The 14,899-nt window shown below is 34.1% G+C and overlaps 2 protein-coding genes across 2 annotated transcripts; one reads left to right on the forward strand and one right to left on the reverse strand.

Moving 5' to 3' along the window:
- Nucleotides 1-836: 836 nt before the first annotated feature.
- Nucleotides 837-1,425, forward strand: LOTGIDRAFT_171345 (hypothetical protein; the record flags this gene model as incomplete). Its single annotated transcript, XM_009047533.1, has 2 exons — nucleotides 837-884; nucleotides 1,141-1,425. 2 exons carry the CDS (start codon nucleotides 837-839, stop codon nucleotides 1,423-1,425), a joined length of 333 nt encoding a protein of 110 aa, XP_009045781.1.
- A 5,954-nt stretch (nucleotides 1,426-7,379) lies between these two features.
- On the reverse strand, nucleotides 7,380-7,991 carry LOTGIDRAFT_67722 (hypothetical protein; the record flags this gene model as incomplete). Its single annotated transcript, XM_009047534.1, has 1 exon — nucleotides 7,380-7,991. A coding segment is annotated over one exon (612 nt), but the record flags the coding sequence as incomplete, so codon positions are not given.
- Between the last annotated feature and the right edge of the window lie 6,908 nt (nucleotides 7,992-14,899).

Raw genomic sequence — 14,899 nt, forward strand, 5'->3', positions numbered from 1 at the left:
TGTTATACTTAAAATGTAGTTTTCAGCAAAAACCAGGGGCTGCCCCCTATCTATATACTCATATACTACTGAGAATTACTTCCCTTGAAGTAAAATGTATGTAAAACGTTGCTATATGAGTTAAAAATTTTGATACACATTTTATAAAAGTTACAATCAAAATATTCATTCAAAATTAATCTCGCACATGACGTATATGTATATATAAGTATATATAATATACTAATACAAAAAATCATATTGTAAGATAAGTTACAATTGATTCGGTTATTTCTAGATTAAACAGTCCATAATTCTTCAAGGTTTATAGAAAAAGCCGAGCATTGCTTAATATTATTGGATTTGCCAACAATTCTCATGACAAATATACACTTTGATTTGATTCGTAGAAAGTCTTAATTTTGGCAAATCATGAGAAATATTGGATCGCAAAACTGAGTATTTTGACTGACAATTTTGAATGTTTTCAAACAGTAGTACCATACTTGAACGTATTTCAAAATGTGTTTAAGTAATTATTATCTTTTCAAATAAGGTTGTGATTAAAATGTTCATTAGGATGCTTTATCTTTTCATTCCACTGAAGTGCAAATGATGTAAAAGGGAATAGTGCTTTTTCATAATAAGGTGGTTATTGCATTCAAAGTATAAGACGTATATGCTTGTGATAGCTTGTCATCGTGAACACTTTCCTGTATCTTGGTCGTATCATTTCTTCAGAAAAACAGATAACTTGTACAGATGTTCATTATCTCAGACTTCCAAAGTTATCTTAAAGATAAGACATTTAACAAACCTACTTCATTTGACTATCTAGAAAACAACACTACAACAAGATGAAAAAATTTATCCTCGGAGCTTTTGTTTTAATCTGTGTCATTCACGTGAGTGTTTTGATTACTCACCCAGCACCCAGCACTTTCCGACACCCAGCACTTTTACAATTCAACATGCGAATACACACTGTTGACACTTCCAGTAATTTTATCATAAGTAGATAGATATTACCGATATTTCCTGGCAAAGAAAATATTGCTACAACTGTATCTCTTTAATTTGAAAAAAGAAACCTATTATAGTTTGTCTGATGAAGAAACTATGCTGAAATTGTACCATTTCATGTGGATTTTCTTTTTGTAGGCTACATTGAGTGTAGGGTGTCCTAATGGATGTAAGGCAGATGAATGCTGTGTAGGTTTTTATGCTCCAATCCTCAGTAAACGACAAATGAAGATTTCAGATCTCATAAGCCCAATTCATAGTAATTTGAAGCTCCATATGTGTAGTAAAATGAAGCGTCAAGGTGAGAGATGTCTGGTACACAATAGATCAGGAGAATGGTGTGATTGTGAAGCAGGCACTACATGTGTCGCTCGTGGAAAATCTGGTTTAGATAGATTATTTGGTAGTTGTAACAAGGCTTAAATTTAATTGAATAAAGTTTATAATTTATTTACTTGTTCTGTAAAATTTTACTTGCAGATCAATTCTTAGGCATTTATTGTAAAATTTGTCGAGATACGTTAATGTGTTAAGCTTTTAATGATTTAAGCATACATGTATTTTGTAGATGTATGTCATTGTCCCAACCTAGTGACACCGGTTATACCTCTTGATTACCTTTAACACTCCACTCAGATTCAGATGCCGAGATACGAGGTTAACATTTTATGGTCTTAGCTTCGATACTAAGGGAATAAATCCTGAAATGAAAAGTGTGATCGTTTTTTATCTGGATCACCCATGTATTATGTCAAAGGGAAATAAGCCAATATTATTTTACTTGATTTTTAAGTAAATTATTCCTATATATATGAGTTCATAGGAGGTAGTAGATGGAAAGGTAGGGAGATGAGGTATCTTTTGGATTAACCGATGGGTAGACACAGGCTACAGCCCCATCCATAATGATTTGAAGGTCAACATGTGTTGTAAGAAGCAGCGTCAAGAGATGTCTTTTTAGGAGAATGGTGTGATTGTGAAGCAGGTACTACATGTATCACTTGTGGAAAATCTGGTTTAGATAGATTTTGTAGTAAAAAGGTCTAAACAAAAGTTTATCATACATGTTCAAAATGAAAGGGCATATATAAAACTGGACGTCTCTCGGTGATGCCCTTTGGGACCCCGAAATGAGGCAAAAAAATATTATGTGGTACCACATCACACTGGGCAAAAGATGATTCCTGCCAGACACTGCATTTGGCCCGCCAGAAACCCAAAAGGGGCCTGAAAATTTCAGGAAATCAGACGGAGAGGCTGATAAAGGTCCTTATGGCAGTGAAGTTCGGTTGCACCACAATCTTGAAGCAGGTACTACATGTGTCGCTGGGAAATCTGTTTTAAATAGATAAGTTGTAACAAGGCCTAAACAAAAGTTTGTCATATTTTCAGAAATTGCAAATGTTGCATACAATTACAAAAGCATTTGTCAGTTTAAAATGTCAAAGAGTATCACTCTGCTGCAATCACCGAAGAAGGGCCTAACATTTTTCGCTATATAAAATATTGGTACCATTTGAAATGAAGTTTATTTTCTTTGATACGTCTCACAGAGTACAAAATGGTCAATGCCAGATAAATTCCCGCCAGACATGCCAAAAAGATGACCCAAGTATAGAACATCCTAGATATGAAAGGCGTCTGCCAGCCACCAAAAAGTGTCTTCGATGACGTAGAGTGGAAGGACAGAGGTAGAAAAATATACCGAGACTCTATTTTCCGTACGATAAAGGTCCTGCTGCAGTTAAAAATTGAAAAAGCAATCTCGTGTTAATCAGCCCGAACTAAACCTTTTACTGAACTGTGAATACAAATAATAGTCCAGCTCACTTCATTTACAACATCAGTAACCAGTAACAACATTGGATAACAGTTCCTCATGTAACGCTCATACAAATATTGTCAAGCCAGAGCCACTGACAAAATGTGACTAAAGTTGTTGCATAAAAACACTATGTATGGAATATTAATATATTTAAAATAGATTTAATGAACACGAAGTTAGTAACAACAATGCTATTATTTACAAACAACCGGAATTAACAATATATTATGCAAATATGGACAAACAAAACTATATCTTATAATTTCACCTTTCTCCTCGGCTTGCCAGTACAAGAAATATGTGGTACTTCTACACGTTGTTCCTGCAACATATTGTATACATTTTAAGGAACAGATCAAGCTCCCTTTTCCGAATTATGTATTGACAATTTTTACAATTAATCTAATAATCGTTCTTTAAGCTTGAATTGAATTTTTTAAGATTTTATTTGAGTGAAATTGCATATATTATTTTTTGGGGAGAATTCTATGTACATTTACATAAACATTTACATAACAGATAATTTTATATATAAAAATATTCATAAATCATTCTAAGACTTATTTAAAATGTTAGAAAATATACTCTTTCAAATGAACGGATTTTGAAAAAGGCAAATACATTTTAACATGGAATGGACTTTCTGCATATATTGTTAATTTTACTGATTAAAAGAAAAAAATATAAATTCACAAAAATCGTGGTTGCATTTAATTACAGTTTCTACTCCTATTGTTTTGTTGTTGTTCAACCGTATAGCCCTATTAATATAAGGCAACATTTAACGTGCATATTAGGTGTTCAATATAATTGTTCTCCCTCAAATTTCACTTTGAAATTTAGAAAAAATTAACATATAATAATATATAATCTAAAATATTCAATTTCTCTTGTAAAAATGTTACAACAACATATATTTACACTGGATTAGGCAAGATATGTTTTAGACTAGCAAGGACATTGATCCAACCCCGGGTCCGATTCAAAACAAAAATCCACAATCCAATCCACTTAAATTAAAGGTAGTTTGATTGGCTATCAAAACAATGTCAAGTCTAGCATATTAAGTTTCTATTAGTATTCAGTCTACCTTAAGATTAAATAGACTATCTTATTAATCGGACCCGAAAGTGCAAGAATATTCTGGCTTGACTATACTTGCATCATTTCTATACTTGTAACCATGTTTACGCTATCGTACCGCTCTGATAACAGTCACAGTAAAATTGTGGTATATGTACATAGTATATTTACACATTGTATAAATATAATTATGGTCAAAATGAGATTCAAAATAAACGTAACATTGAGCAATGAAAATAAACATCACTTCTCGATCGGAACACTAATAATATATTTAAAAATACGCTACATTTCAATTCTAAATTTGAACCCTTCAGATAAAATTTGAATAATGATAAAAAGTAAAAATAATCCCGTAAGAAAAAGAGTCGTATCACCGTTTTATCCCTCAGTATAATAAGGGAAAATAATCACAATAACTCATTATGACGTTATGTACAATTCAACAACAATTAATCGGTTACTCGATATTAGTTTAAAAACAGAAAATTCAATTATGGATAATGATCACATTATGCAAAAGTAATGTAAAACAACTATTTACAAAATCTCATGGAATGTTTTCTTCTGTTGTCTTAAAAATATATCTCAACTGCCTATATTGTATAATAAGTTGCTCCAAATAAGCTGCAAATATACTGTATATTCGTCCACAGAGTTTTACGAAAATATTATTTTTGTTATATATTATGCATTGTTTCGTCCTTGGGTACCAGCCCAAATATTTAATCATGAATATCATACCCTAATACGTTTTATGTGAACACACAAAATTTCTGTCTCTTTAGGTCCTTTTCATTCATTCACACGAAAAAGGATTTTTCTCTAATGATGTCGAGTCAGGTTTCAACGCCTGTGTTTGTCAAAGGGTTTATGAAATTTATGTTTACACCAATTTAAAGTCATTTTAAATCCCACCCTAAGTTAGTTTCCGTCTGAATATACTTTACCTAACTTATATTCAAGTTGTTTTCGCGGTTTGATTAATTCTACAAGTCCATAAGCTTCTCAATACACCTCGAACCTATAATGCTGTAGTGCTATGAGTAGTCCATTATTCCAATCAATTAATTCACTTGTATTGGATACTTTATTGTTTGGTTGAAAGTCCAAGAACTTGTGACACTTAACTTACATTTCCCGAGTATAATTGATTCAAATTCACATTTTACTGAAATCCATCACACCCGGGATATTCTGGCTTCAACACCCCCAGTAGCACCACCCAATCCCTGTTCAGAAATCTGTGCAGATTCCAAACTAATGTTCATCATTGGAGAATCACGTGAAGATTCTCGAGAATATGGAACCCCAGAGGATATCACACTTATTCCGTGTGGCCCAATGTTCCGATTGGGCACTGGTGATTGGTGGGCTTTTCTAGACAAGACTGGACTGTTTACATCATTCATGGGTTCTGGTGTGTTTTGATGTAAGACGGGAAGCTCTGATGATACTCTTTGTGGTAATTGTGGTAGGTTTTGACGAGGTGGTTTGGGAATTTTATCTATGTTTCTCTGACGAAGGATTGTATGCGGTTCGGTCTCTGATGGTGATATTCGCTGTGGAGATTGATTTGGGTTTGATGACAAGGATATACTTTGAAAACTATGTGTCGGTGACATCTCATAAGGTGTACCAGCCGTCTGAGAGCTCCTGTCACTGTGGTTAGGAGACGCTAAAGTCTGTTGATGACGCGCTGGAGATTGGTGTTCATTATTCTCTGGAGGGGTGATAACATCACTGTATTCAACTTGTTCTTCAGGTGACTGTTGGTTTGAAGGCGTGTAGGGGACTTGAATCGGTAAGTGAAATCCGCGACTTGCCTGATGATTTGATGGTACATGTCCATTACCAATCAGACTTCCATGGCTGTTTGGATCCTCCATATACATCTGATCGCCATAGTACTGTGATAAAGGTGAAGATAGAGTATGTGATGTTGGTCTCTGGGTCACCTGGGTAGGACTGGATAGACCTGACAGTCTTGCGTTTGCTTGTTGAGTTAGGTCAGGTTTGACAGGGGACAAGCTTCCAGGAGTCAAGCTACCCAGAATCCCGCCTTGTGGTGATTGGCTACTGAGGATAGATCCATTGGCATGGAGATAGTGGTCATCATGGATAAATGCATGGTTATTGATACCAATATTATTCAAACTTCCAATTGAATTAAGACTTGGATTAACGAATTTTATTGTCTCCTGACCAGGATGGTAACGGGCTCTGTCAAATTGTCTGTTCTGATAAGGTATTCCCTCTCGGATAGGTTCATACATGTGCTGGTTCTCCACGGCTTGCATCTGTTTCGTCAGAGCTGAAATAGTATTTAGATATTGTAAATCTTTAGTTTAGTAGATACAATAGTGAGAAAGGCACGAGGTTGATTATTATAATAGACTGATACTTTATTCTTATCTTTTCGCCTTTTCTATATACATCAAAATGTTCATTCCAAATTCCGTTGATAAGAGCACAATAAGGGAAATTTCGTATGTGTACCATCTAAATCGCTCCGTCGGATTGTCAGTCAAGTTATTGTATGTCAAGTACACTTACCTTCCACTTTCCTTTTGAAATAAGAACAGGTGACTAATATAATCAGGATTAAAGCCAGGATTAACACACAAACAAGTACTATAAGGATTATATCTGGTATTCTAAATCGTTCATCTATTTGCGGTGAGGTTGCTGCAGGACTTGGTGATACAGAAGGTGTGACAACCTTCCGTTGGCATTTCGCACAACGATTATTCTCACACCCAGACGGCACGTAAGATAACTGATCTCCTAGTTCATTGTAGAACTTAAGTCGATCTAAATGAAGAGTGAGTCCCCGATTGTTGTAATATCCGACCTGAAAGAGATATGATAAGATTCAAAATGTGACAAGATGGAAACCAATAGCGAATAGAGAAAGATGTACTGTTGAAGAACAGTTCTTTATGAACATTACCAATTGATAAAAAAAAACTTTGAAATTGGTTTATGTGTTTTAACACATTCCCGACAAGAGAGTCCCTGTCGAGAATATAATGCTTCGTATGGCTTATTGGAAATGATATGAACTAGAGCTCCGGAATTATCGAATCGGTTGAAGTTAAATCAAACATACCTCTTCGTATACTAATTCAGAATTTTGTTGAATGTTATAAATTTTAAATCCAAGCTCTCCATTACCATTATCATCAAACAACCGGAAGTAGGAATCAGACGCTTTAGTCTTCAGCTCAATGTTTCGAATGTTCTCTAATACCATGGAACTGTACTTAGGATCGTAGAAAAAATTACATGGAAATTGACCATCATTACATATATCTGCTTTTGTCTTCTTCATGGACTCAGTAACAGCAAATACTGCACTGCGGACATGAGCTACTCTCTGATCCTCCAAATGTTCACCAAGAACCTCCTCGGTAAGTCTTAGAGAAGAGGAACACTGACTATCAAAAACATTGTTAAAGTTTCCTTTGATATTACATTTAAATAGATGTTGCCAAAATTCACTAAACCATGGATTATATTGAGTATTTTCAAGGTTCCTTGACAACATATATGTTCTAAATTCTTGAGTTTCAACCTGTGGTGATGCGAGATCAAGTGTTAGAGTTCCCCGGGCAGCTTTTCCCCCGTCCAGTAACAATTGCTGTTTTGTTCCCCACTCCTCGCTGGCTAAGAATATAAAGTCTCCATAATCTTGACCACTGTTTAAAATCTTTACCACGTCAGAGTATCGTGTGTCAATCCCGAAAAACACCACAATCTTAGCTTGACGATTTTTTAGTTCTAGGACTGTTTTGTACAGAGCTGGTTCATCTGCATTTGTTTCACTGATAGGCATGGGTTCCCCGACACATACACCGTTTTCTTCGGCAACCCTTACAAATTGATCTTTTCCCTTGGTTCCATAATTGTTAGCAACAAATAATATGTCAACATATTCCCACCCCATTGCCTGAATCACGGCCAACATTGCTTCAGCTTGGTCTTTATCACTTGGAACAGTTCGGATAAAGTATGGAAAGTTTGTTCTATCATCCAGATCAGGAGTCGACGCCGCGTAGGATACCACAGGAATATTCAAAGGAGTGAAAAATTCAGCAACGGGAATGGTTACTCCACTGGATAAAGCGCCAATTACACTTACGACCTTATTCCATGGAATGAGTTTGGTAAACATATCTTTAGTGGCTTCAAAACCACTGAAATAAGTGGACAGCGTCGTGGCTATCTTCAAAGGGTTGTAACAATCATCAAAGGCTATTGCTCCGAAGTTGATACCAGTATTAGACCTAGCCTTTTCTACTGCGTGAAGAAACCCTTCTAAAAGAACAGTATCACTGGAGACATTTCGAAAACCATCACACCCAAAACGTCCGCTTGGATCTCTCTCGTGCAATGAAAATATTCCAACCACGTATACATCTCCTTCGATTAAAATCATGGGAGTTTTGGAATCGTCTATACAACTCTTGCAATGTTTTAAACAGGCTGAGTTAGGTGGATTTAAACCATTTACTTCACTTCCATCGGCAGCCTGGAATTTTATATGAGGTTTGTCGAGATACAACACCCCATCTGTAAAGTTACCAACTTGATCAAACTGAAATTAGATAGAGATTCACTTAACTAAGAATTTCTTTGCGATTTTCTATCCTTGATTATCAAGTTTCCCCTATTTACACCACAATAAGAATACAAGAATATTCAGTTGAAAATTTTCAATGTGTCGATATTCTAAAAGTAATAATGATAACATAATAATTCAAATGATTAATTTGAAATACTTACCGATTTGGTCTTTGACATGTAAGAGTTGACAAGGTAAGATACTGACAGAGGAGTGACGTCCCCTGTTTCACTAAATCTGAAGTTACGGTTCGTATTTGTATATGATTTGGGCAGAAATTTAGGTTCGATAGTGGAGTAGTCTACTACCACGTTTCTTACATAGTCAATCAAGTTTCCAGTTTCAATATCATTCAATAAATTGGCACAAACAGTTTCTTGGTTTGGACATCTGCGAGCGTGAGCATCTTTCAGTGCTGTTAATAAAGCAAAGACAGCATCAATGGTCAAAGGCGCATAATCGGAATGTCTTGTGGACCGGACTTGTGAGGCGCTCTGTTGTAAATATTCAGTAATAATACTATCTTGGACGAGATTGTTTTCCACATCTTCTAAATGTTGGAAGTAAAACTGCACAAATTCTGGCATCTGAATAGTGGATGGAGAAAGGGTTAGTGCATTTGTTACAATTTTCTTGTTCGTGGCGAAGACATCAAGGTTTTGTCCAACGGCTTCTGACATGATCCATCGGAAGTTCCTGGATTTATCTTCTATGATACTGTGTATGTAGAACATCAAATTTTCAGCCGTATCTTTCTGTCCAAAATAAACCACAGCTAGCGTGTTTTCTTGGGCATTAAAAGATGTACTTCTCAGCTCGCTAACAATATGGGCTAAATTATCTTGTTCAATTGCTAAGGCAACTGCGATGCATATCTTTTCTTGCATGGTCCGTTCAAGTAACCTGTCTTTACCCCTCTGGCCGTATGGATCGGGTGAATATACCACTGCTATGTACGACCAGTGAAATTCTTTCAGGATTTGAATGATCGCCTACAATAAAATACAAACCAGCATGTAAATCAAAATATCAATGTTCGTTTGAGAGTCGGATGCCATGTGGCATGTATGAGTAATGGAAATGATTTCAAAATTGGGTAAATTGGCTTACTAACACTGCAATTTGAGTAAATTTGAAGGGTGATCCGCAATCACTTGATTGATAAAACAATTCTCAATGTCTCTTTTAAACGTTAGCTGTGACCTACGGATGGTGACGTTGGAATACCCTTTCTGCTTTGACAGTTACGATTCAATACATGTTTTGTGTTACAGGCTGCATAATGCAAAATATTTGTTATAAGTGTTTGTAAATATTACCTACCTCAACCTGGTGTGAATCAGATGGGGCCGTTCGAAAGAGATTTGGATGAAGTGTTTTGTTACTAAAACTGTCCATGGTAGCTGATGGAGATATTATTGGTACATCTGTATCTTTCATTAGTTCACTTACAATTTCAGCTGTTGGACTTCTACTTGGACCAATAATACCTACAAAAAAGTAATCGTAATTGTGTTGAAGCAAGTCAGTGAATTTATGAAGATGGTTGTTTAAGGGTAGGGATAGCTTTGCCCCTGTTACCAATACTATTAGGATTGATAAAAAAATAATAGTTTAATTCATGATTTCTTTGTAATTAATCCATTATTAGCAAGAACATTAATAAGTTCTCTCCCTTGAATAGAGTATCAATGGTTGATCATCTGGCAAACTCTAATACAAATTGAAATCAAGCTGTTGACCAGATGAGTTTTTAATAAAGAAAGAATGCATCTTGGTTGTTTATGTCATTCCAAGGGGAAACGCATGCGATTCAAACGCTACCATGATCGCCATGAGTTATTGTAAATAAAAAGACGGTCGTTCTAATGATATCTTGGAGGTTTTTAGATAAATTTGGGTGTAACAGAGGTTCTAGCAGATTGAATGCCTAGTTAGTTTTTCGAGTAATCAATTGGTTTAGCTTTACATATTCGGTTAATCTTAAAGATACTTTCGCCTCTCTGCTCGATGTATTGAACGACACAAAGTTTCTTAGGCTATATATAAAATTATATAGAAATATATGGTTTTCTTAGTTAAGGCGGCAACCAACCGGGCATTTTGTATTGGTCAAATTGGTATTATGTAAACGAGACTGTGAGTAAAACAATAACGAAACCTCTAGAAGTTGTAATATCAGTTAACATACCTATATTGGGTATTTTAACCGATTTATTGGATATACAGTCAGTAACAGCACTGGATAAATGAGGATTAACAAGTGACATGGCATTTCTAGCAGCAATCATCTTGGATCGGCAGTCATCATATAGCTTAAACCCTGTAAAAGACATAAGATACTTATAATAAAATATGTGTAAAAAATAAAAGTTTTCATCTTACGCAAGTACAAACTGAGAAACATACTTTGATGAAAACTGTGCATGTTTGTTATCTATCATACGAAAAATAGTATTTATTCATTCTCTAATTATGCAATCTCACATTTTTTATTTGGTATAGTGATACAGAAGTCTAATTATTCGCAGGACAGCTGAAGGAAATGGCGGCCAGCAAAATTATTTTTCCAGAATGAAAAATACTTGACAAGACTAAGACGAGTTCAAGATTTACAAATTTGCAAAGCGGAAAAATGATATGAAAAACCGGATATTAGCTCTATCTTTTGGTAAAGGGAATAAATACATGCGTTTTTAGTTGAGAATTAGAATTTATTTTGATTTCATTTTAAAATTACAATTATATATTTTAAATATTACGATGTGGAGCAACCACACTGCACCTTTAAGTGGGTATTGTCTTCTAATCAAGTAGTAACACGCTTTATCGAGAACTAATTAAGAACAATTCCAATATATCCTGACAATGCTTAGCTACAGACAATAGATACCCTTAGTAACCATCAACAATGGTCACGTGATTAATATGTTTCCGTGCCAACCATACACATTTATAATTGATTAAAGCAACACAATCGATATTATCTTTGTGCTGAAATAAACTTTTAACATTCGTGTTTTGTCAAGGAGAGAATCAAAACTGTTAATTCTACTACAAACGTTAAATGGCAGTGTCAGGAACATAAAGTAATCCTACATTGGCCCACTGTATGCCAAAGGCAACTTTTTTGGCCCTCGTTCCCAAGCTGTGATATACATAAGATATATATAAGAGTACCCCTTAAAACAGAAATAAGACATCTGAGAAGGCCTCAGGATAATTTGAACAAGTAGCAATCATCTGAAAAATGTTTTACTGAAAGTTTATAAACTTCATTTGAGACTTCGCCCATGAAAACATTTGTAACGCAGGTTAATGTAACATTGACATCTAATGGAGTATTGATTCAGATCAAATAACAATCTGAACCGTTCAGATAATATAAAACTATTTACTACCAAGAAAAATATATTTATAAAAGCAGTATGTCTGCCTCTGTCCAATCCATCCTAAAACAAAGTTTGTAACAGCTCTCATTTAAATTGGATGGCACTTGAATAGGTGGTTGATGATGAAAACTTTATGAATTGACGATTGAAGAGATATCCGACAATGCCAATGTTGAATAATTCAATGAATTGTAAATCAATCTGATTTTCTATGAACTGTGTACTGTGAAATAAGTATTTCTTAATCTTGGACATTGTAGGTCAGACAATCCAGGAATGCAAGTCCCAACGAAACATTGTCATTCACAAAATTAATGAAGGATTACATTTGTTTTCGATAATGGCTCTACGTACAATCCTTCAAATTCATTGCTGGTAAAAATAAATGATTTAAAAAAGGATAACCCCTCCCTACAATATGTTTTTGATTGCTGTCTTAGAATAGTTTCCTGGCACTTCCCTGCAGACTAACTAAATTGAATTTTCATAGTTGAGATATATCTCAAAAATAACAAAAGCAGAAATAGAGTTTGAATCAATCACGTTTTCGTGTGATTTCTGCATACATCAATATTCAGAAGACTTGACATTTAGAACAGATGCAATTGATTGCATTTTGACAAAATATAATTGAAACAAAGTTTCAGTTTCTTATTATTATAGTGGCAATAATGCCAAACTTTTTTTCAAGGTTGATTTCCTGATACCCCGAATCTATTGGGAAAGGCTTAATCAACAAATGTGACGAAACAATAATTTGGTCATATGATAGAAGACAGTTGTACTTTAAAATAGTGAGTCATAAGACATAAATTAGCAGTTATACTCATATTACAAAATCAGACATATTTATCAAAGTATTATCATTGTTATCTTATATTTCAACATGTTGAGTTATTGTTATTATATATGCATCGTCATCATGTTGACAAACTTGTCCTTTATAAGTAGCACTTGTTATCTGTTAATTATAATAGATGAAATTATATAATAAAATTAATGATATTGTAACCTTGACCGAAGAGAAAACTTTAATATATAACACATTCGGGTCTATATTTAATCTTAAACTTGCTATTTTTCAGGAAATCGAAAATAAAAAAAAATATGTATTATCGTGAGTTGACCAACATAGCAAATAATTAAAGAAAATGCACCTTGATTGAAAGTTTCAAACATGTTAATTTTGCATTGTAGAATGAAAAATAAACATAATTTAGGAAAATAAAATTGGTTAATTATGAAATAAATTATATTTATAGCTATTGTAAGTTATTTTCGACGAAATTTGGTGTTCTAATAGCATAATATTAACATTGATCGAAATCGGTGGAGATGAACATCTTTCATAAAAGGAAGTAATTTTAGATTTTATTTCACAACGTTATTGCTAGTTCGAAATGATTAGGTAAACTCCTAAACGTGTTTTCCCAACTTCAATAAAACTAGACATTACATATTTCATATTCAAAAACGAACAGATAAAAAATGAAAAATTGTGCAACTTGACAAACTTACTCTTGACTATATGAATGTTATTTTGAATTTTAATGTGCATAAAACATCAAAGTGACACAATCAAATAGGATGAGTCGGCTACTGTCATTTGCTTATAAATCATACATCTGTCCCTCAGATTTGATACATAATTCTGATATGGTATTGCTAAAATATCTTTAATGTGGTCCTCATTATTTTGCGAGGATAAAGGCGAAGTAACGTTAATTATATAACTCATTTTTTACTATAATTACATAATAGATTCTTCTACAAGTTCTACTATATACTGAGATATACTTAAAAGGGATTGTAAAGAGGTTTTATGAAATTTTGTAGTTCCCGCAATTCCACAAAAAGGAAGTATTTGATGACGTCACTATTCACAACATAGGCTTATATCACATGGGGACCTTCGCAATTAGTCACGTCATCAAAAACTTAGTTTAAGTTGAATTGCAGGAACCACAAACCTCTGATTTAATCTAAATGGTGACACTTAAAAAAATTAGAAAAACCACATTACAATCCCTTTAAGATGTGTTTTATGGTCAGAATAAAATGACACTCGGTAATAATGAACTGTTTCATATTGTAAGCATGTTAAATCACAATAAGCACTAGCGTACCCTATATCTATATAAATAATAATATTGCTCTTGAATACCTCAATATTAAACTATTTAAAAACTAGGTAATAAATATTGATTGGTTACCATGACAACGGTGACAACATCTGTAGGTATATAGTAACATTAGTTACTACTCTAATATCAGACTTTTAAATGATAAAATTAATCAATATATATATTATTATATTACTATTTTATATACATGATAGATAGCAATCTAGGCTAAAATATAATATTATAATAATAGTTTATTTTGCTATATGCATGCTTGTTTGTCAGTAAACTTCATTTGTTGTGATTTGTCCCAGCTAGGAAAACAATGGCACAGGGTCGTTCAAATAAAAGACCCCCCCCCCCCCCCCCCCACTCCCTCTTGTCATTAAATAGATGGACTGCACTGCACTTAAATCAAATTGCTCCGTATGAGGCAGTAAATAATAACCAATCTAAACGAACTTTAATACCAGAGGGGTTGTCCATGACATTCCCGATTTACGTGCGTGTGTCCATACATACAAAACAAATCGTATGCAGAAGCGTGTTGATTCGCCAGTATAAAAATTACGTGGCATCATGAATGTTTATTACCTCTACCAAATACGAGGTTTACCTTCTTAAGAGAAACACAGTAGAAATGTTTAACTGTTTGGGACGAGAAGTTTGTATAAAAGACCTATCAGCAGTTTCGAGTGACCTATGTTTATTTTTATATTTACGTGGCCTTGAGCTAAATTTCGAATATTTACTTTTAGGATTGTATCTGATTTGCTTTGAATGTGGTTTAAATTACTATTTTATTCAAAACATATCATACACGTTATATAGGCTTATATCATTGTTG

This window comes from Lottia gigantea (assembly GCF_000327385.1).
Source record: "Lottia gigantea unplaced genomic scaffold LOTGIsca_113, whole genome shotgun sequence".
Taxonomy (NCBI): Eukaryota; Metazoa; Mollusca; class Gastropoda; family Lottiidae; genus Lottia; species Lottia gigantea.